At 42.2% G+C, this 22990-nt stretch overlaps 1 protein-coding gene across 1 annotated transcript; it reads left to right on the top strand.

Moving 5' to 3' along the window:
* The first annotated feature begins 17616 nt into the window (after nucleotides 1–17616).
* On the top strand, nucleotides 17617–21219 carry mnx2b (motor neuron and pancreas homeobox 2b). Its single transcript, XM_037454401.2, has 3 exons — nucleotides 17617–18357; nucleotides 19363–19523; nucleotides 20297–21219. The coding sequence occupies exons 1-3, from the start codon at nucleotides 17943–17945 to the stop codon at nucleotides 20690–20692; spliced, it is 972 nt and encodes a 323-aa protein (XP_037310298.1). The 5' UTR covers nucleotides 17617–17942; the 3' UTR covers nucleotides 20693–21219.
* Nucleotides 21220–22990: the final 1771 nt, after the last annotated feature.

A 22990-nucleotide genomic window follows, 5' to 3' on the forward strand; every position in this document is an offset into this window, starting at 1 on the left:
CTCTATACACTTTTTATTATAATTGTGAAAATAAAAACACATCCTACAGGAAAAAGTCTGGGTCAAGAATAGTGTTTGAGTCAATACTCAGTTATTTAAATACTATTTCTTATTGAGAATTATGTATACAACACCGCCAGAAGTATTTGAACAGCATTTTAAATTAGTTAGTGCGGCTGCTTAAAATCAAGCGTACCGCTCTGAAGTCTCCATCGACAAACATTTAAACAGCAGTTAAACAGGTTGAACTGAAGACTTTAGTTAATTTAATGCAGCAGTTGGATGTTTTCCAATAAGTCAGACCATGTGTCTTATAATGTTAATATTTACTTAACTCAGTAACTTACTTATGTATTTGGAACTGATTATAATTACACTATATCATTGCATGATATGGAAACCGAAAATGACAATGTACTTAAACATGTTCATTTAGAATACAGACTTTAATTCCATCACTCAAAACTAGAGATGCTGTCATCTGTGAGGGAAAAAGCCAGAAAAGCTTTCAGAATGTGACTGCAGGATGCTGATAACAATCAACTGTAGTCTCTCGATTAGTGTTACCACGTCACTGTTTCTTCGATATACCATTAGAAAGATTGGTATTCTATACCGTCTTCAGAATACCGTGTACAAACATTGAGAGCGTGAAACTAGATTTTTATGAAAGACATTGGGCGGATTGTGTGTCCACCTGCTGTCGGAGAGAAGAGGCTGGTACACTGCGGGAAATTATTAAATATTAAAACTTTCATGCAATCTTGATATTGATTAATACTTGCAAGTCCCATGAAATGGGTCTCCATGACTGAATGGAGTGGATGGATGGATGCTGAAGGCTGGATGGAGTGAGTGGATGGATGCTGATGGATGGATGGAGTAAGTGGATGGATGCTGATGGATGGATGGAGTGAGTGGATGGATGCTGATGGATGGATGGAGTAAGTGGATGGATGCTGATGGATAGATGGATGCTGATGGATGGATGAGTGAGTGGATAGATGCTAATGGATGGATGGAGTAAGTGGATGGATGCTGATGGATGGATGAGTGAGTGGATGGATGCTGATGGATAGATGGATGCTGATGGATGGATGAGTGAGTGGATGGATGGAGTGAGTGGATGGATGCTGATGGATGGATGAGTGAGTGGATGGATGCTGATGGATGGATGGAGTAAGTGGATGGATGCTGATGGATAGATGGATGCTGATGGATGGATGAGGGAGTGGATGGATGGAGTGAGTGGATGGATGCTGATGGATGGGTGGAAGGATTCAATGGAGTAGCATAAATTTGTCCCTGCAGCATTGTAATTAGTTGTGTGAAAGTGATGAATCACCGTTTATTTGGCATTCTGTTGGATAACGTAGTTTGACGGTTGCCGGGGGAACAATAAGTCTCCATATTCGGAATGCCAGCTAAATACAGGTCTTAAGGTTTAGCCTATCAGTATCCTCTACGAAATCTCCCTTAGTGTCCGAGGAGCAGGACCATACTTTACTCCCGCTGACATCCCAAAGTTTCAAACACAAACCATACAGAAGAATTGGCCTTAGTGGTCGTAACCCCAACTCTTGGTTTGTAGGCTGCTGTTTTTTAGCCTTGGCTTTTGGCGTCCTCATCTTGTCTCACTGCAACCAGTGGACGGAAGTTGGACTGCAGAAGAGTAGCGTAGGGGCGCTCTATACGGCTCTGTAGAGATAGCAACCAGTCAATCAGCCTTAGCCGTATTCTCACACAACCGCTTATGATTGTTTTTTTGAATAACTCAGGTGTAACTGTTAATAGAGAGCTCTTAACACATGGTTTTCGTCAGTGTTATGCAGTTTTGCACAGAATGAGAGATACCAGCTCACTGTCAGACTAATCTTCTCCCATGGCAGACGAGCACAACCTTCATCCAACAGCATGTTGAGCCTTGGAGCCCCTTCCCTGCACCTCTCTGTGTGCTTGTGCACACATCTCTGGATACAAATATGAAAATGCTCATGTAGCGAGATTTATAGCCCCCACGTCCCCCCAGATCAGTGAGATGTCACACCTCACTGTCCCAATCACTTTCGAAGGTAATTCCAACTAGACACACAAATTACATTAGTATACATGGTCATAAAGTTTACACAACCGACGACATATTTACATTGCATATGCCCTTTTATACACAAACACCATAAGGCTTCATTACACTTGAATTAATGTTATCCCAGCTGATTCCTTCCTCGCGCCCATCTACAAATCCCAGACTCCCATGGGACCGGGTCTAGGACGGAGCTGGGTTTATGGGGTCGACATGTGCCCACACACACCCACACACACACACGCATGCTTTTTCTATTCACTATCAGCTGCCTGTGAGGAGATGAAATGATGTCACGCAACACAAGAGCAAGGTCACCCCAATGTTCGCTTATATTATAGCAACAATTCCATGTGCTTTTGTTCACAGTGGAGTTGGGGGGGGGACACACACACCTGGATCAAATCTACGTTTCATTTGTAGCCCCCCCCCGCAAACACAAGCACACTTTAGCTCTCATGCCATAAACCATCTGCAGCCTTTTATTGATTTGGCAATGAATCAATTAGTGAATTATTTAATTAGCAAAGCATTATGGGTCAGTGCAGAGCTGCGACCACCGTGCAGTGTTCTCAGGTCTCTTTAAATCATTTTACACATATGTTTTGTATCCAATACATAGTGTGAGCATGCAGTCTAATCCACGCAAAAATAGTTTTCTTAACGCAGGGCCATCGGACGACCTCGCAGAGTCGCCCGGTGTAAAGTTGCTGTTGTTACTTCCCAGACAAAAGACCAAAAGCTTTTTGTGTGCAGACCCAGAACTTTCGCTGTCACTCAAGTCTAAATTAGCCTCGGCTGCGGCTGGAAGAGAGAGAAATATGGACGTTGCGTCTGCCCCGCTGAGTGGATGAGTTATGACTCCTCCGTGATTGACGCGTGCTCTTTCCGTCCACAGGCTTACTTTATGCTCATTAATTCCTGGGAGTGTTTGGGTTAAAATGCATAATGAGTTCATTAAGGTGGATTGGCGTAATCAAGAAAGGTATTGCCTTAATTACTGGCTCAGGGCCAGACCCATCCGTTCTCTGTGAGATCGGCAGCCCAGCCTGTCCACGGAGCTCACTAATTTAATTAAGTGTACAAAATGCTACACCCTAACGTCGCCCTTGGGGGCAATTACGGCACTAGAGATTGAAAGATCTCCACTGGGGGTGTTTTGCTTACTGGCAGGAGATTGCCTGTGTCAGTTAGCTGATTGCATTGATTATATTGATTTGTAACAGCTTTTCGGGTAATTTCATCTGCAAAGGTGAGAGCAACACATTGGTCCAGGGACTTTTTTATTTATTCTTTCTTTATTTAGACCCTGGACTCTTTTGCCAAGTGATTAAATGAAATGGAGCTCCACAATAAGTCTTTTAAAGTGGGTGTTGAAGAGGGGGGGGTGATCGATAGTTTTTATTTGTCGTATGAGGTCAGTTGGATATTGTGAATTCTTCCAAAGACACAACAACTCTTTCTCCTACAGGGGAATTGCTGCGAGGTGGTGCTGAGGCAGCAAAAGTCATCTCAATCAGGCAAGACAAAAAATGCAGCTTCAAAAGTCAGACATAGAGGACGTGGTGTAGTTTAAGTAATCCCACAAAGCAGCGCATTGAGATGTGTAGAATGCATTTCTTCAATAGATACATTCTTTACCATCTGATGTTGTGCCATAACAGAAAACTCAAAAGACTTGATGATGATAAAGAATAAGGGTTTGAATTTTAGCAGAGAAGGATAGGAATCAACCTATTACGTCATTCCATACCCAGTTGCGAATGCAATGCAAAAAAAAATATTGTCTGTCACATATGTAACCGATTTGTTAAATCTTGCGTTCACTTTGGTATCCCGTCATTTGTATATATCACAGCCGACAGAGCTCAGCCCACATTTAACGAAACACAAGCAAATCCCAACCTACTTACTTCACACCCAAAACGAGGCAAACTACAACTAGGCAAAACAGAAGCACACAAACATGCATGATTCTAAAACCACGTTTTTTTTTAAACCTTTTTATTATGATGATTATAATATTTTCATTTTGAAATGCATTATGTGGCTCTGAGGTTGTGGAGATGTTTCCTCGCAGTGGGTTTAGAGCTGAGGTCTCGGCCCCTGAAATGACCGCTCTGTCAGTGCAGGAGAGAAACGGGGCCCAAGCGATCGGTCATAATTACAGACTCGTGACCTGTGCGAAGCATCACACAGGCAAAAGGAGACTAATAGTCCCACGAGCAGGTCGTCAGCGCTGATTAAGAGGATGGGATGACAAGATAATCCAGAGGTGGCGGGCTCATTAATGGTGGCCAGAGAGCAAATTAGCTGATTAAACGCCTTCCCGGCCAACCAATGCCAAGACGGCAGAAGGGGAGGGGCTTCGCGAGTGATGGACGAGGAGGCGTGGAGGAAGTGTTTAAGTTGCTTGGCAGAAGAGTTGTCACTGAATGAGTGAAGTGTCTTCATCAATTTGGAGCCATTACCATGTCAAAGGGAGAGGATGGTGCTCGGAGGAGGGGTACAGATTGGGGGAGGAGAGAAGCAGGAAACCCATCTGCATACTACAAGCTTATTTGTTTTCACACACACACACACACACACACACTCTCCTCCGGCCCCTCCCTCCAGGCAGTCCGGTTTACCGTAAGGCCGTTTAATCTTCCTGAAATAGGGCAGTGACAGCTGTGTCATACTGATGAGAAGGTGCTGAGGAGAGTGGCAGCCTGTCACATCTCATCCATCTTAGCAGCTGGTCCTCTTCCTCCTCCTCCACCTCCATCTCCTCTTCTTCTCCTTCTTCTTCTTCTTCTTCTTCTTCTTCTTCTTCTTCTTCTTCTTCTTCTGCCTTCACCTCCTTGTGTCTATCCGTTTTTCCTCAAACGCAGCAGTCCGAGTCTGTTAAACGCATGTAAGGGAGGGGCATTGATTGACGTTGGAAAAGGACAAAAGTAATAATGGGGAGCTGTTTTTTATTTCACCTGCATTGATTGTTATGGGTCTCTTTATCATCTGACCCGGCTCAATTATGCCAATTGGATAGCGCAGTGACACTGTGAGGTTGTGGGGACAGTTAAATGAAAGCGAGAAGGAGATTGAACCGCGCGCGTGTGTGTGTGTGTGTGTGTGTGTGTGTGTGTGTGTGCGTGCGTGCGTGTGAGAAAGGTGGAGTCAAGATGGTGCAGATGAGTGAAGAAATGGCTTGTTTGCGGAATATGCGTCACTTAGGATGTATTACTCTGCAGAGAGAAGGACAACAATTGAAATGTTAGTGATGTCATTTCAACCTGTCAGTCATGTCCCGATGCAGTAAATGTGGAGCCATTACATAAATGAGATGTTGACATGACCCTTTATATGTATGCGTGTAAACACACACACACACACACACACACTGGTATCTCTTTGGTTTATGTAAATATAGGATTTACATATAGAATACAAATCTAGCTAATCTTCCTGAATTCATGTCCACCAGCAACTGAGCTGAAAATAATTTTACTGTTTGTTATTCTTTTGCAAGTTAATATAAAAAGTGGGCAAAACATATTATATATATGTTATATATATATTAATATTTTCCTGTGTTTTTGTATTTATTATTTTGTATTATACATTTGTGGTGAAAATATTTGTTTCAAATCGAGTTCGATGTAAGTAATTTAAACACTAGCATCTGGCATCAGGACAGGTGTTTCTATCATTGAAACCTGCTGGAACCATTGCAATGTGCTGGTAGTAAACACACCAATAATATTTGCCATTTTTATGATGGACTGTGACTGATGGAGTAAACATTTGACATTTATCACTTTGTACTCTGTGTTCAAAACAAATCTTAATACGCTGATATCTCGAATATCACCAAAAATCAAAATGGACCCAAAAAACTAACATCACCGTTAAGAAATAATTAAATGAAAAAGTTCAACTGTATTTATTCCTCTAACTTGCGCATATTTCTGCCCACAGACAAACACGGGCAGCTGTAGGTACATGCGAGCGTGCCGGTTCATGTGTAACCTTCACAAACAGCGGGCTGTGACTACGCCTCGGCCCCGCACCGTATTAATGATGCCAGCTGCTTTGATGCTGTCAGCCGGACAGATTACCCTGCTCTTAACCCGCCTCTGAACTCCGGGTGCCACACAAAAGCCAGCTGTGCGCCTTCACACCAGTGCAAATACTTATTCACAGTAATGCTACTTTATTCAGCGTCATTACTTCAACAAGAGAAAGAAGGACACATTCATTTTGAGTCAGCATTTAGATCCTTTGCCGCTCGCACTGAGAACAGGTCGGATTAGAAGGTCAACAGCTCAGCGAAGGCATACGTGGTTGAAAGGGGAAAAGCATCATCATCCTTTTTCGATTAGCTCAACAGACCTGGGTAAGCAAATACAGTTATAGTTACGGAAAGATGAAATAGATCAATAAGGGAAACGTTTTACACAGAACACAAAAGTGAATGCACATGGATCCATTTGCTGCTCATTTGCCACAATTTCTAATAGCAGAAGAATTTGATCAACTTTATTTGGTGATCTTTATCTTCAAAACCTAATTTCCTAACTGTCTTTCACCTTTTCATAGCAGTGTAGGAGGTGGGACCTCCCGTTAGTTTAGAGTACGGTTTCCATTTGTCACTTTGCAGTTCACAGAGCTGGAGGTGGGAGATGCAGGCAGTAGGTATGGGGGATGCTGGCTTGGAAGGTCAGAGTCTCTCTCGCCGTAGCAGGGGAGGCGGTTTGTGAAGGTGTGTCTGGGTTGGTGGAGGGAGCGATTTCATTAGTGAGTGCCTGCATCCCCCATGGTCTCCTGCTCCGTATTACTGCTTGCTGCCAAGGGTTAACCGGCCTGATAAATGGGATCATCACACTTGTACGCACACACACACACACATACACACACACACACCTACCTGTGTTGTAGTAGGAAAAACTATGGCCTATATGATACTAGATAATTGAATACAGATATTCAAATGTTGCCTACACACTGTTCTGAGAGGGTGTAATTATAAACACACATTGCCTGCTCAATGTCCCACTAGTCAGAAGCACCGGCCTGGTGCTGTTTAGGACCAAATGACTTGCAAAACTAGCCTTAGCTGTACTTTTGAGTTTAGCAAGTAATCTTTAATTATTTCAAAGACATAAACTCCAAAGTGCTTCACAGCTAATAAAAGTGAATAATGAAACACAGCATGAAAACAGGTCTAATTTATAGAATGGAAACAGTAGTCTATACCTGGTAAGAAAAATGAAGCAGACTGAATGACAGAGAAATCTTACCAAAAAAGGAAATCAAACAATTTGCTATTGATTTGCTTTAAAACTATAAAACCAATGTCTTAATGTGAAAATTCCCATTGTACTTCTACTTCTAGCAGATCGTTTTATATTCCCTAAATAAACATCTGGGGGCAGTTCCATGCAAAGCCAATGCGAGTCTGTGTAGCAAGATGGCAGTGACTTGTAATTCCTCTTTGAGACGTCAGTGGGATACAGTGTGAAGGTATCAGGAGGAATTATGCTTGACATGAGGTGGCAATTATGAAGGCTTTAATACCCTAAACCTTCTCACAAAATAGCCTTACACCTCACATTCTTCACAATCTTCTAAAGAGGAAGCTGGTTTTACAAGACTGTAAATTGTAAATTACCCCGTATGTGTGGAGATATTTAGACTTCACCTGACAGTTCTGACCTTTACATTTGATGGTATGTCTACTGTCTTTGCTGTCTTTGGCCCTGGTAATATCAGTGTGAACAAAACTAGGTGCGTGTATCTTCATAAATCTTCCCTCTTTCCATTATTAATATCAGTGTGGTTGGCTTGATGACAGAACACAATGCACCTAATGGAACAATTTATTTCCATAATGCTGAATTGTCAAAGCAAGTGGATCGCCTCGTGCAGAGCAGCAAAGGACAGTGAAGGAGCCAATGCAAGAAATGGACAATGAAAGACAATAAAGGAACCATCAGTATTCATAACATATGTATTGAGAGTTTAGACAGCTGGGGCAAACACTTAACACTTGTTACACTACAGGGGACTTTCTCTCTTCAAGGTAAAACACCTGTTGTCCATAGGTTTACTTCAGGTTGAAAAGTTCAAGCGCATCACCAATGGGTGCGGTCACAATGCGGCTTTGCTGAATCTATACGTAGTCACACCCACAGTGACTCATGACCCGATCCACATTGCATACATTTTTAGCTTGCGTTAATGTGGCCTTTAACTGAAAAGCTTCTCCACATTTCACAGCAAAATTGAATCAAGTTAACATTGAAGTGAAAACCTCTATCACCCTTCACAACCTCCTCCCCCTCCTCAGGCGGACTTTGTTACTCTATAAAACCTCACTTGACCTCCCCCTTGGCTTCTGATGGAGTCATTATCCCTTATCTTTGTCACCTGTGTCACCTGTTTCCGTGGGAAATGACGTCGGTCGCGCAGGTTCACCGGAAACTCCTCTCACTCAGGCTCCGCCAGACTTTGCTGTCAACCTACAGTTGTGGGAAACCCCACTGCTTTTGACAACAAGCACCACCTAAATCAATAGCGGTCGGAGCGTCACACCCATCGGCATCGTGCTTGGCTTGTGGGATCAGTACCACTGGAGCCGGGTCGCAGCTCAGTGCGCTGGACGTGGATCTCCTAGTTATTGACTGAGGTTTCATGTTGCTTGATGACCGCTTCATCATCTTGGCCTCTAGAACTAAAACAACAAAATGCAGTTACAATATATCAAAGACACAAGTTAGATATAATAAAGTGAACGGCATAACAGTGGTGAAAGAAGTTGAAGCATTTTCTCCTCTCTTGAGGAAAACGTGCCTGTATTTAGTCATGCTTTTCTTCTCTGTTTGAGATGTTTATTAAGAAGTGTGTAAAGGTCGGAAAGATTGTGGGTGATAGTGTATATGGTCGAAAATAAAATATATTTTTACAACCCCTTTCAATGAAATGGTAATAAATTATTGCACCCAAACATTAGACAAAATATTATCCTCAATATAACGTCAACACATTCGTCTTGAACGTTGTACATTTCTGTTTTACAGCCTTAAACTTATTTTACTACGACATGTTTTGGCCTCTTCTTACATTTTTGAAGGTGTCACCATTTAGAAAATCTTTTCTAAAAGGCGTTTGTTGAAGTGCTGCACTCATTTGGACACACAAAACCTGACAGAAATTGTAGTCATTTTAGTTACATAAAAATAAAACCGACCACAGGCGGTCAAGAGCAGATCTGGTGAACCGCACCTGGAAACAGAAAAGAGATGGTGCCTCAAACTTCTCTTATAAAAGAGAAGTGTGATTTTATAGGAGTAAGAAAATGACTCTTCTCACTTGATTTATTACCACTGCATTTTATGGTCTCAATTGTTTTTAAAAATCTTCTTCAGATTTGAAACTAGCATGTTCATTCAAATCAATTAGGAGTAAAGTGGTTAGGTTTTAGGTTTGGGCTACCTTGTGATTGACATGTCACTGCCAGAGCCGTGTGTCTTCACCACGACGTCCATTCATTGGCTGCAAGGAACCAATATTGTAACGACAAAAATCCAAAATGGCGATGGCCACAATACCAAAGTCAGTAGCTGACTTCACCAGAACTATGTCCACTTCTTGTATGAATATCTGCTTAATTTAGATGGTTAGCCAATTATAATTGTATTCATCTAATCAACTATTGCTCCACCCGGTAAGATCTGGGCTCTTTTTCTTATACATCTCTTAAAAATCTTGATGTTAATTTGAAATTAACACATTAATATCAAGTAATTGTAACAAATGTAACAAAACAGTCTTTGAGTCTTTGTTCCAATACAAAATAAAAATAGATAAGGCTGAACGACTATTTGACGACTTCAAAGCATATTTTCTTTCCGAGCCAGATGGAGAATTTGTCCTTTAGTTGTTTGTGACAGGATGTCTAAAAAGGATTTAGGCTGTCGTAAAGATTGAGCACATGTAGTTTATTGGGAGGAGGGGCAGCTTATTCAAACCAATTAGCACACTGACAGAGAGGGATGAGGTCCGTGACCTCGCTGCCCTTGTAGCCACGAACGGAACAAATACAATAAACAAGTAGTGAAGAAAAGACGAGGGAATGAGGCAGAGATGATTGCATTAAAACTTTCATTGTCACCTAAAAGTCAGCGGGGCAGTTAAAGCTGTTCTGTGAATCTTGGCTATAATGAGAATGTGTGTCATTCAGGACTGAACGCTATTGGTCAGTTAGAAAGTTATTGAGATTCTAAAAAGGATGAACAATTTACTCAGGTCTAACTTTGTCATCTCTCTGTTGGGGTATTTTTAATTTTCTGTTACTTCATCAAAGCTGTGTGGACAAAGAAGCTGGACTGACCGCACTTTGTCCCTCTCATAACATTGTTTAGATCAATTGAGAGCCATTAAAATACACCACAATTCTGTGATTTACTTCTGTCCGTTTCATAGATTGACAGATTTTAGGAGTGCTCCATTAGTCTATTGACAAAGTCAAGTGACTGATCAATTCATTTAATGTTTTCTTTTGATTATTGACTGCATTATAAATGGAAATGACCTGCTGGGAGGTGGCACTACCAGCATCACCACAAAGAGTCATTTTCTTAAATGCTTTCTAATCTGCATGGCCCTTTATACACTTCTTGAAGATACAAATCTTAAGAACAGTTTTTCCTAAATGATACTATTGATCCATCGTGTTATCTATCCGCTACCAAAGCTTCGCCCGCTTTCTCTTAGGCGGTTTCTTGTTCCTTTAGTGCATTTATGTTGGGCTATAGGCAGCAACCTTCCGGGTCTGAAAGTAATGACAATGTGAAAGATATTTGTGTCTTATTAGGAGTTCTGTTGTAAAGCACCAACTAGAGAAGGAAAAGCGGAACACAAACCAATGGGAGACTGTGTGCAGTTTTAGGACGTCTTGATGTATTCTCATAGATTTTTTTGCAACTCAAACCATTACTTTTTTCTTCTTCCTCCTCTCTCGATGTCTTCCTCCACAATCTTTTTCCTCTCAGTGACCTTTGGGTAGTGTCTACAGGTAAATTGGGCAACAAGAACATTACCTGAGTGCTAATGACTGCGGCAAATTTCCTCACAGCGCAAAGTAGCAATTAGATGCAGATTTCAGTGTCGTTTTAGGGAGCCCAGTAAGGCTGAAATACATTATATTCACTCTTCACAGTTAAAACTGAGTTGATCTGCAGAAGGGGAGAGCTGAGAGAGAGCAAACATTGAAATGACGGAGATCTTCAAAGCATTTGATTGCTCTGAATATCCTCATAAGTGTCCAGATAATGCGTGTGGAGAGGGATGGTGAGATAGCAAGGTGAAAGTAATGATACCTTGTTGTGGCAGATAAGGTGTATTTATCTCATATCTCCCATGTCTATGCACAATGGGGCCCTTGTAAGGGTGATGGTAAAACACAGGGCTGTTAGAAGAAAGGACCCATTAAATGGTCATAAAAGTCACACTGCATTGCTTTCTGTTGAAAGGAAGCTTTTGTTTCAAGCGTGGAAAAGAATAAACAGGTGAGCTGGGAAACAGATTGGAAAGTCACCAAGGTTGGAAGTCCCCAATTTAGATGTGAAGCAGACTCTGAACCCTGCGCTGTTTTATTTTTTCCTTCATGTGGGTCCACTTCATTAAACTGCCATTGATTAGCTAAGATCGTTTGGAAGCCAGCTCAAAGGCAAGGGAGAGATCACATTATTAGATTAACACACCAAAGAGACGGCTTTCATTCCAACACAACGTACTTATTCAGATATCTTACCACACACACACATCTGTATTTATATCAGAGGTATTTATCGATTTTGTAATACAGCTGTAAGTGTTGGTACATTTGGTTGTCTCCTGGCAGCGGAGGGTCAAATGTATGAAGATTGGCGATGCAGACTAATTGGGAATCTGTAGGCTACAGCCTTTAAAGAGAAGCATTTCCTGATGGCGTTATGGCTGCTGTGGACAGCTTTAGGCCAGCATCAGCCTTTCTGCCGCCAGACATTATAAGTCCTCACGTCATGATGCTGTTCAGTGTTAATATTGTATTAATGCCATCACATATAGCTCTCAGAAGTACAACCCAAAGGCTGAAGTGAAGGTTTTTTCCTGCTGATTTTCTTTTGTCCCGTGCATCGCCCCTGCTGCTTTTCATCGCCTTTTTTTAGCGGACATATTTGTCCCGTATTTTCCTCCAGAACTTTGTGCACCCCTGGGCCGGAAAACCGACGTTTGCAGAGATCTGCAACCATGAATTGGACGCCATCCGCGTCCTTATAGTCCGCCAATAACGGGTTGTATCAGGGGTCATATTTACGGATTTCTTCCGACAAAAGCTCTTCCAACGGATTCATTCTCTTGTAAAAATCTTCATTTTAATAATGTTGAAATTATGCTATGAAACCGGAAATATGAGACTCCGGAAAGGATGTAGTTAGCAGACTAATCCCAGCGGGCTGCGTGAAGCTTGCATGGCTTTTGACGCTGGAAAAATTGGTCGACGCACACAAGAAGGGGTGCAAATAGCACGCAAGGAGTGTGTGTGTCCTTGCGTTTCTCTGAAAACGCAGAAGCATAAACTAGGCTTTAGATGCAGGAGGCCAAAGCAACAAAGCCGGACAAAAGGAGATTCACATCCAGTGGGCTGAATGTCATACGGCGAAGCTCAATATTGGTTAATAAATGATGGGGACAGTGCACAGAGGTAGAGAAGAGAAGCAAAACTCTAATAAATTACCCCTATCTCCGGGATGAGACAACATTAATTTTGGTCTCACGGCCTGGCGGAAAGTGAGCTTATTTATTATACACCTTTGACCCTGTGGGAGGAGGCCTCTTCTGCAGGGGTACAGAATGCTGACTCACAATGCACAGAAAGCCTATTGTGCACCCCAACCATTTATCACAGCCGCGGTCCTGACGCTGCGCTCCACACTGTGGGAACACTGAGCGGGCAGCGTCCCTGAAGGCCACGTGTGTCACAACAAACCTGGAGAGCGAAGACAGGAATGTGCACATACGCAGCAAGTCGATTTGTGATGAATCAACACGTGTGACCATGCACCTACGTTTTCTTCGGGGTCCGACGCACTGCATTGACATGTTTCTAGATGGGCCACGTTTTTGTAGAAGCTCTGGAACTTTCTTGTGTTTCACTTATCAACAGCACGAAGGGTCTTATCAGTAGGTTAAATAAACCAGCGTGGATCAGTGACCCAGTGGGAGTCGATATTGTGCTGACAACAGAGCACGATGAGTTTAAGGTCTCAGGGTTGTGGTAATGATTGAAAATTATGCCTGTAATTGCTGATAAGCTCTTAAATGTGTCAGTAAACTCCTGTTTGCCGCTGAGTTTACTGACACATAACTCGTCGGTAAGCTGTGGCTTTGTAGATCGGCGTCAAAGGGCCGCCGGCCTCTTTGAATCGATTGTCTTCTCACGGTGTGAACGTCCCGGGAATGAAGGTAATGAGGGTAGTGATTGTTCAGAAGTCACTTTTGAGTTGATTAAAACTTTCTTCTATCCTTTGCTGTTTGTTTTTGACTCCAGACTGCTGAAGTGTCCGCAGCAACATTGTAAATGGTGCAGGACCCATCCTGCTGGACTAGGGCTGACCTCTGACCTCTAAGAGGTTTTCCCATCAATAGAGTTATAGGTGCGAAGCAAAACTCAATGTTCCTAAAACCTAGTTGGTAAATTAAGATTTTACCCGATGACACTCACACACTGCTGATTCAAAATGATCATCTTTGGAATGTCCAACTACGGCACAAATATCTTCATGTGCCTCAGTTGTGAATTTAACTGTTGAAGGGCTGTTAAACTAGATTATGTCCATACACGGAGGACAGGTTTTATACCAGAATATTCTGTACCACTAAGGAGGACTGTTAGTGGATTACCAACAGAGTCTCAGACAGGACCTCCCCCCCCTCAAATCCCTGGGTCAACTGCAATTTGATTAATTGTAAACGTATGTAGGAATTTTCAGCTTGTAGATTTACTTGTTGAGCCCCAACAAGACATTTTTGCCCTGGTCTGTAAATGTTTCAGTTTCCTCTCCTACATGACTGCAAACATTTAAGGCCACACAAGTAACTTTGGAAATGCACAATGCACGAGAGCCATGGGCGCAGTTTCAGGGCAACGGTTCAATTTAATTTCTGCGCCTCTGTCAACAGGCCCGGGTGACGGATTTACCCGAGGCCTGGCTATTTAAATCACTTTCAAATCATAAAAGCAAGGGAACGATTCTTTGGAGGTGGACGAGGTTGAGAGAAGAGAGAGAGAGACCTGCAACATCGCTCCAATCTTCTGGAGGTCAACTCCGCAGGCGCACGCATACCAACGCGTGTGCCAGCCAATTACCTGTGATGTGGTGGACGAGCGTTTTCTTTCTTTCTGCAGAATGGATTCAAATTCCCCCGAGATCACGCCATTTAGAGGCCTTTTTGGGTGCAGTGCGGTGGCAGAACGTGGCTGTAGCGTCATTGAAGGGATTTGAAGTGAGAAAGCGGTGAAGTCATTTAAACTGGTGAGGCTCTTTCAAATGTATATGTCCAAGATCCAACAGCTGCTCTGCTGTACAAAGAGGCATTTTAATTTAGCCGGCGACCAATGTGCTTGATGAATCACGTGGACCCTGTAAACTCAGTAGAGTGAAAAGTGCCCATCACCTTAAAATATGTGGCTTTGTTGGAGTCCAAAATGCACAGATATTGTGTTTGCTAGGGCACCAGGTTTGTGGGGGGGCGCCCTCTAGGTGTGCCCATAAGCATACATCTTTCTCTCAACAACATTGATTTACAACATATAAATGAAATAAAACCCTGGTGAAATAAAATCATCATTAAAACAAATAAACATGGCGCCCCCGCCAAATCCCCTCATCTTCATCTGCGGCCTCGTAATAGCCGTAGAAGGAAATGGATGAGATAAAAAGGGTACATTCCTTAGACGATGTGCTGTGCTACACAGGGAATAAAAGTTTTCACTTTGCATGATATTTAGGAATGAATGAGGAGGCGGGTCCATGCCTGGCCCTGGCTGGGGGGTGGGGTGGGGTCTTTAGCGCTGTCAACCCCGGGTGTTAGTGGGGTTGAAGCAATAGGTGGACGGGGATGGGGTGGGAGATGAAGGAAGGTGATCTTCTCAGACACGTTGATGTTGACGCACTGAATGGTCTCCTTTTTTCCCTTCTCTCTATTTCTTTGACTCTTGCATCTTGCGCCTCATTTTGTCCATCTCTGCCGGTCTTGCATCCGTCTCCCAAAAATGCCTCTCTTCTTTTTTTTTAAGTCGAGGCAGATGTTCTCAAGGACTGTTTTGTCATCCTCTAAATCTCTGATCCTGGTGATGAGGATCTGATCTTGTTTGGCGATGGTATCCTCCAACTGTTGGATCCTTGAGATCGGGCACAACTCAGTGAAATCACTGGTGGAGACCCAGGGCTCTTTTGTAATGCAGCCAGAGCCTCTGTTTCGATCTTCAGCAGTTTGTGTTCTGCTTCCAACTGGTGGTTTTTGGCTCGCTGCTCTTGCAGCGCCTCTTGAAGAGAACCGTTGGTGGAGAGTAACCCTGTTACTTTAGACTCCAGGGACTGTTGTTTGTTCTTCAGTTCGTTGGATGTCTTTTCCTCCAGATCGTTATACTTCTGGTGCCAAGTCTCGTTGTTACTTAACCCACAAAGTAAATTCAAGTCAATAAGTTGAAGAAAAAAGTTAAAACAAGTTAGCAATAATTGGATCTGGGAGCATATAATAACATCCTGACACAAGTAGTGTTGGTATCAATATTCCTTTTTAACTTTTAAAAGGTTATGGTTCAAAGTGGGCCATGGTCGTAGGTCAAAGGGGGGTCGAAATTTTAGTATCGCTTAGGGCAGCCAATGGGCTAGAGCCGGCCCTGACCACCTATTACCTATTTTTCAACAGTAACAACTGCAGACTAATAAAATATTTTTTTAAGTAAAGCTGACTTTCCTTGATTATGTAATGGTTCAATAACAATTATTAGGTATTAAGTGCTTACAATTTAGAGTTAATATTATATTATTAACTCTAAATTGTAAGCACTATAATATTAACTCTAAATTGTAGGCAAAAATGAATTCAGTGTTTGACTTGATGAAGTCAAACACTGAATTCATTTTTGCTGTAACAATCCCTAAATCATGTTTTGGGATGAACTAATCAGAAGGGCAACTCTTATAATGGCTCTTATCTATAACAATTTGTAAAACGGCTTATTTGAAGAAATTGCACTTTCTTGTTCTTCTTAGATTGTATCTCTAAGGGAGAAATGCACTTATTGTAAGTCGCTTTGGATGAAAGCGTCAGCTAAATGACATGTAATGTAACGGTCCTGTCTATTCTCATTCAGTGATATATCAGGAACGTCTTGGGCAAATTTGGCACAAATGTCCACTTGAACTCATGGTGGAACTGATTTGGTCAAAGGTCACTTTGACTTCACGGTTTTGGCTTAATAATCATAATCATTTCTAACAAATGTCTAATAGGATGAATGAAGGAAGTGGTGATCTCCAAATGACTGCAATCCACTGCTTAGCACTATTTACATCCATAAAATATACAGATGGAAAGTGTGGGCTTCTAGAACAATCAGATGTGATTTTGAACTTTTAGGTCAACAAATGTAAAATAATAAAGATTCAGTATTTCCTTAGCATAAGTTAGATGTAGATAGGTTAGAGAAAAATACAGACAATTAATAGAGCAATAATTTTGTGTTTTTTGGGAGGGTCAGCATTATAGATTATTTAAAAGTATCATTTAGTCCCTGAGATCTCTGACCAAAACCTTGCATTCTCATCAAAGTTCACTATCTTTAGAGCTGCAGACCTGCAACTATATAATGAAAATAGACAAGAGTTCACTGCTTTATTTGTTCACCTAAAGCAGAAGCCCAATTAATTTATAGCCTTTTCTGCCAAGTCATAAGCCTTTTATATGATTTGTCTGCAATTCCTGGTCGTGAACTTTAATTGCATTGGTATGGCCTGTGAGAATGCAGCAGGCCAATAATTAAAATGAATTACACAATTTTAATTTTAATTTTTGAACTCCCAGAAATCTCAAGGCTTCTGATAAACTTGTTCCTAAATTGTGGAGAGGGTGTCGCAGCACAAAACAATTAGTTTGCACAATCAAAGCAGTGGAGTATTTATTTACGGCAAGGTATCTGCGTACTACATGTGCCGCTGGCAGTAAGATAGATACTGGAAAACACAACCGCCTAATCTTCTAATGTACCTCGGCGCTTTGATGCAGTTGAAGGTGTTTGCAGGCGGGACAGGGGTTGGACATTACCTCACTCTGAATGCTTTCTGGGGAGAGAAACGAGCGAGTAATTAGCTGATTAGAGGCCCGTCAGAGCAGCTCCACCTCCAGCCAATCCCAGCTCACTGCCCCCTTTGCAAGAGAAGGTCGGCTGATGGAGTGAGACACATGCCTCTTTGGGAAGTTGGCGGTAAACACCAGGACGGACGTGCACTGTATGTCGCAGAGTGACACATGCAGGTACACTTCAAGGAAATACATGGAGGACTGCGCGTGCAAATGGAAGTCGTCTAGTCCGGCAAGAAGTGTTGTAAAGTCGTCGGCGTATACCATTTGAGCATGCATTAATGTTCACTTTGGAAGTGTATAGCTCGTGTTGTTGCGTCCAGCCTGAACGTTCATGAAAAGATAAGGAGAACGTATGAGTTTGTGAGCGGAAGAGGCTCCGCTGCCCGCGCGCTGACGCACGGCACAGGTGCGCACCCGCCAAACTTGACGCGTTTGATCGTTTTTTTTTTTTTTGACTGAAGCCGTCATGGAAAAATCCAAAAACTTCAGAATCGACGCCCTGCTCGCCAATGAGACCAACCGCGTGAGCCGAGACACCTCCCCCGGTCTGAGCAGCGACAGCCCCGCAGGCAGCCCGGTCTCTTGCCGCCGGGCGGACACCCCGTCTCCACGGGCCGCACAACTTCAAGGATTAATGCACAAACCGGGTCTTCTAAATCTCCCACATCCGGGACTTGCCTCCATTCCCGCCATGTATCACGCGCCCATGTACCCGTTCTCCGCGTTGGGGGGCCAGCACCCCGCGTACGCATACACCGGCTTCACACAACTCACACAGTCCTACCCGGAGCACCTGAAGGCGGCTGCCATGGCGGGATCTCTGCCCCTGGAGCACTGGTTCCGCGCCGGGATCATGATGCCGCGACTGCCGGATTACACCAGTAAGTTTTTACACCAACCATTAACACAGCGTTTTTAAACTTTAAAAAAGTGAGAAAAATGATCAAATTAGATTATTATAGGCCCGGAATATCCGAATTTTAAATCTCGTAATCCCAAAATGACTTTAGAAATGTCTTTCAATTCTGCAGAACGACATCTGTATTACTCCTTTATCGGGTTTTACAGCTGTTAATTATATGGTTTGACCTGCGAAGAACCGCTCAGGTGTTGTACATTTATTGAACACACTTTTGACTAAACTATTCATGTTCTCCATTTCGCTTTTGAGTGACTTCAATTTGGTATTCAAATGACTCATGTGTGCTAATGTTTTACTTCTGAGGACTAAAATATATAGTTTTCATGCTGTCTGGCATTATACACAGAAACAGGCAGTTTATGCTTTTGTTTTGAACGCTTTTTGAAAGAAAAAAAAACAACCACAACGTCCTGAACAGCATCTTTTCACTCTGTCATGTTTTAATTTCCCTTCATTTATTTCTCTATAAATGCCAACAGGATGAAAACTGTCTTTGTGCGACGAAGAAACTATAAACAAACTCCTAAAACGTCCCGCAGTTCATCAATAAAAACCCCAAAAGCCTTTATTGAATTTTCATTAAGTTAATGGCGTGCCTCTGTTTTTATGGCCCGTGGAGCCGCTTCTGCCGAGTCCCCCGTCAACAATAAAGTGGAGTAAAGCTGTTATAGTTAATGATGGCGGGAGAGCGCGTGCATATGTGCCTGCCTCTAAAGCCACAGAACTATCGAACTCCCTACGTCCTTGGTATTAAATAAGTAAGACTGACAGTAGTTATCGGCCAAATGTTTAATATAAGACTTTAATCTTCCTTTTATGGTAGATATTTCCGAGTGTATTTTAGTTGATTTATCAAAACAAAATTATTAAGAAATTGCGGGTTGAGCAGTCTTTGATATGGAACAAGCTGTAAGGAGATGTGTAACCTGTCCACGCACTGATCGCGCTGCTCTTCCTCCTCCAGTGGGCCCTCAGTCTGGTCTGCTGGGGAAGTGCCGGAGGCCTCGCACCGCCTTCACCAGTCAGCAGCTGCTGGAGCTGGAGAACCAGTTCAAGCTCAACAAATACCTTTCCAGACCCAAACGCTTCGAAGTGGCCACCTCACTAATGCTCACTGAAACACAGGTACAGGAAGAGAGATGTCCAGGGCAGAACTCATCCTGCAGGACAAAGTTCACTGAACTTAAGCCCAAATATTCGGCTTTTTGCTCTCATGCAGTGAATACAAGCAGTACACGTATTTAGGGCAACATGATTTTTTTCATTCATGTTATTTATAATTGCAGGAAAGCTGAGTGATTGAGGAATATTTTTTAATCAGTGCCCTGAAAGCAATGTGTAACAGAATGATAACACAAAATCAGAGTTTAACAGATTCCTAAAATTCATAAAAGGACAAATTACGTTTGAACTGTGAACTGTTGAATTAATACTGTACTAATCTTGAAAAGTGATGAATTTGTTCTAAATCACACATTGTGTAATAATTTAAAGATGAGTGTATTTACAATGATTTTTTTTTTTTTTGGGGGGGGGGGGGGATACTCTCATGTGTGAACTGAATGATTTATCCAACAAATAAACCAAGACCTTAATGCATTACACTTTAGATGTATGATATCAATTATATGTTATGTTTTCCATTAAATATTCCTTCATAACTGGTAGGATTGATGAATTATATTATTATAGTATTTAATCAACAACATTCATATATTTCAAGAATAATTAAAGGTGGGTGAAGAACGGCAAAGATAAAGAGTAATCTGCACGTCATCCTATATTTATAAATGACCAATGGTGTTTAAACGATATTCTAAGTTGTGCAGAAGACTGTGACGTAAATATTTAGGAGCATCTTGTGAACACATTTTCTTTGCTCTGTCATCCCTCTTCAGGTCAAGATCTGGTTCCAAAATCGCAGGATGAAGTGGAAACGCAGCCGAAAGGCGAAGGAGCAGGGCTCCGCCTCGGCCCAGTCTCAGGCGAAGCACCCACGCGGCGGGGGGAAAACTTCCACGGACACGTCAAGTGAGAGCCGACCAAACGAGAACCCAGACGACAGAGGGATAGAGCTCGACCCGGAGGACGGAGACGAGGAGGAAGAGGAGGACGAGGAGGACGAGGAGGAAGAGGAGGATGCCCGCGGTTTTCCTGTCGGCATGCCGCGAGCCACGGACTTCTTGCAGCGCAGCAGCGACGCGGGCTACAGTCCACGCAGCCCTTTCTCCGACGAGGAGCTGGAGGAGGTTCACGCAGGAGGAGGTGACAGGAAGATCGGGGCCGGACTCTGAACAGGAACCCCCCTCCTGAGAATTACAGACACACGGGGACATGTCTGTGTTTGTGGTCACGGGCTATTTCCACGCACCAGAAAATGCCACAAATATACTTTATAGACGATCTGTGAATAAGATCTCCTCTAAATCCTGTACATTTCGTAGCATGCCAAGGAAAAAAAGGTTCTCGTTTCCTTCCAAAATGTTGGTGTTTTCGTGTGGTCACCTGGTGTTAGCGCCCTCCACTGGCGGCAGCGGCCCTCCACGTGGCCGCAGGATGCGCGGTCGGAGAGAACCAGCTGTAAGAAGAAGAAACATCTGCCGCTCCAGATGTCTCATGTATTACATTTACTTTTGTGCACTAATGTGTAAATATTGGTGGGATTTTTTTTGTTTTGGATGTTTTAAATGTGTTCTCGTCACTTACATGTCCATTAACTTAATTTATTTGAATGACTGCAAAGATGAATCACACGTGTATTTGTCTGAAATGTGTTTGTGGTGTACCTGTGAAATACGAAAAATATAGAGAACAATTAAAAAAGAACTGTAAAATGTCTGCGTTCTTGATCCATGTTCAACATGTTCACCATCTTGTCATCTTTCAAACCAGCACAACGAAAAAAAGGCTGATGGGAATCTCAAGTTTTTGCAGGTATTTGGTGTTGAAGACATTTATGTTAGATGGATTTTAATGAAAAGTCAGAAGACCACAAAAGTCCTTGGGATTCATCCCGTGGGGACCGTGGATTACGAAGCAACAGTTCATGGCATCACATATATGTTGAGGCATTTTAATCTGGCTGGCAAACATCAAAGTCATTAAGGCAAACTTGTAACTTGATCAAATGAAATACCAAAAACCTTAAAAATACAACATATAAAAGAAACTTTTTGTGACCTTCAACTTCTTTCTTTTTCGTTCACTGGTCGGCACGCTGCCTCTGAAAGAGCAACGCAAAAGCAATAAGCAACTCATACTTAACATTTATTAGAAAAGCTCTCAGATATTAATTACTCTGTGGGGTTTACTGATAGCCAAATAATTAAGTTAACGAAGAGGAAGTAAAGCCATCAAAAGCCTGATGGCTATATCACGCAGGCCCATTTTAATTTCTGAGTGCAACAGCATGATGAGTGGCTGTAGACTGCAGCGGGGCGTTTTAATGGCCACCCATGTAGGGGTTGTGATTAAAGAGCAGATTGGAGGACAGGCAGAATGGTGTCATTTGGCCCCTTCTCAGACCACATGTTTATATAGTGATTAAATGCATTCTTAACTGGCTGGACACACTCTCACACCCCTCTATAATGATTGGGAGTCCATTTAAACATGCACTGATGGGACTTTTAGTGAAGACTAGAGCATGCATCTGCTCAAGAACAATAAGAAGATGTTAGGAGTCTTCATGTCATCATGTAGTAAAGACTTTATTAGGTGGCTTACACTTAAACAATTAGAATATCATGTCATCTTTTCATGGGTCTGCTGCGTCAGATTAAGGTTTCTTGATTTGGGCCTTATGTCCCACAGACATGATTTCTAATGAATGTTTACAAAAGGACAAATAAAAAACATATTTAAAAACCTGTATTAAATGCAATTGACACCAGTGGTTAGTCTGATGCCTCTGTAATCGGAAGGTTTGTGCAAAAATGATGATGTGCTATCATTTCAGCATGAGATGCTGTTAACTTTGAATAGAAAAGTGTCCGCTTGCATTAAAGAATATTTTTTTTGACTAATATTAATTTTCATCAATATTACATGAGCTCTAACATATTATGTTGATCAATATTTTGTTTTCACTATTGCCACTGCAAATGTTTTATATTTGCATCTTTTACCAGACACAGTGCCACCATGTGTGTATTATCAGGTTGTTGGTTTTGATGGCTGTGAATTTGACTAACATTTGTGACAAATAAAAACGGACCCATTTTGACCAGATATGTTTTTGCTCTCAATTTTTCACACGAATGCACATGTTATGTGTGATCACGATTTTATTATCTTTCACAATTTGGTACCACATGGACCACCATTTAGCTAACAAAATAGAGCATGGAATTCTTAATCAAAAATGTTTTTAATTTATAAAACGGAGGAAACCTCAGGTTGAGACAGAACGATGGGCAAAAAAGTCAGACATGAACTTACTGACAATAACGGATCATGTTCAATTCAACACATCACTGCTTCAAGTAAACTCGAAGGACTTTAAAGGAATTTCCTTTAAACTTTTTCCGACTTGATTTAATGGGGGCGAACAGAATATATAACCAGCTTGCAGGCGGAACCTCCATCAAACT

Source organism: Pungitius pungitius, chromosome 4 (genome assembly GCF_949316345.1).
Source record: "Pungitius pungitius chromosome 4, fPunPun2.1, whole genome shotgun sequence".
Lineage (NCBI taxonomy): Eukaryota > Metazoa > Chordata > Actinopteri > Perciformes > Gasterosteidae > Pungitius > Pungitius pungitius.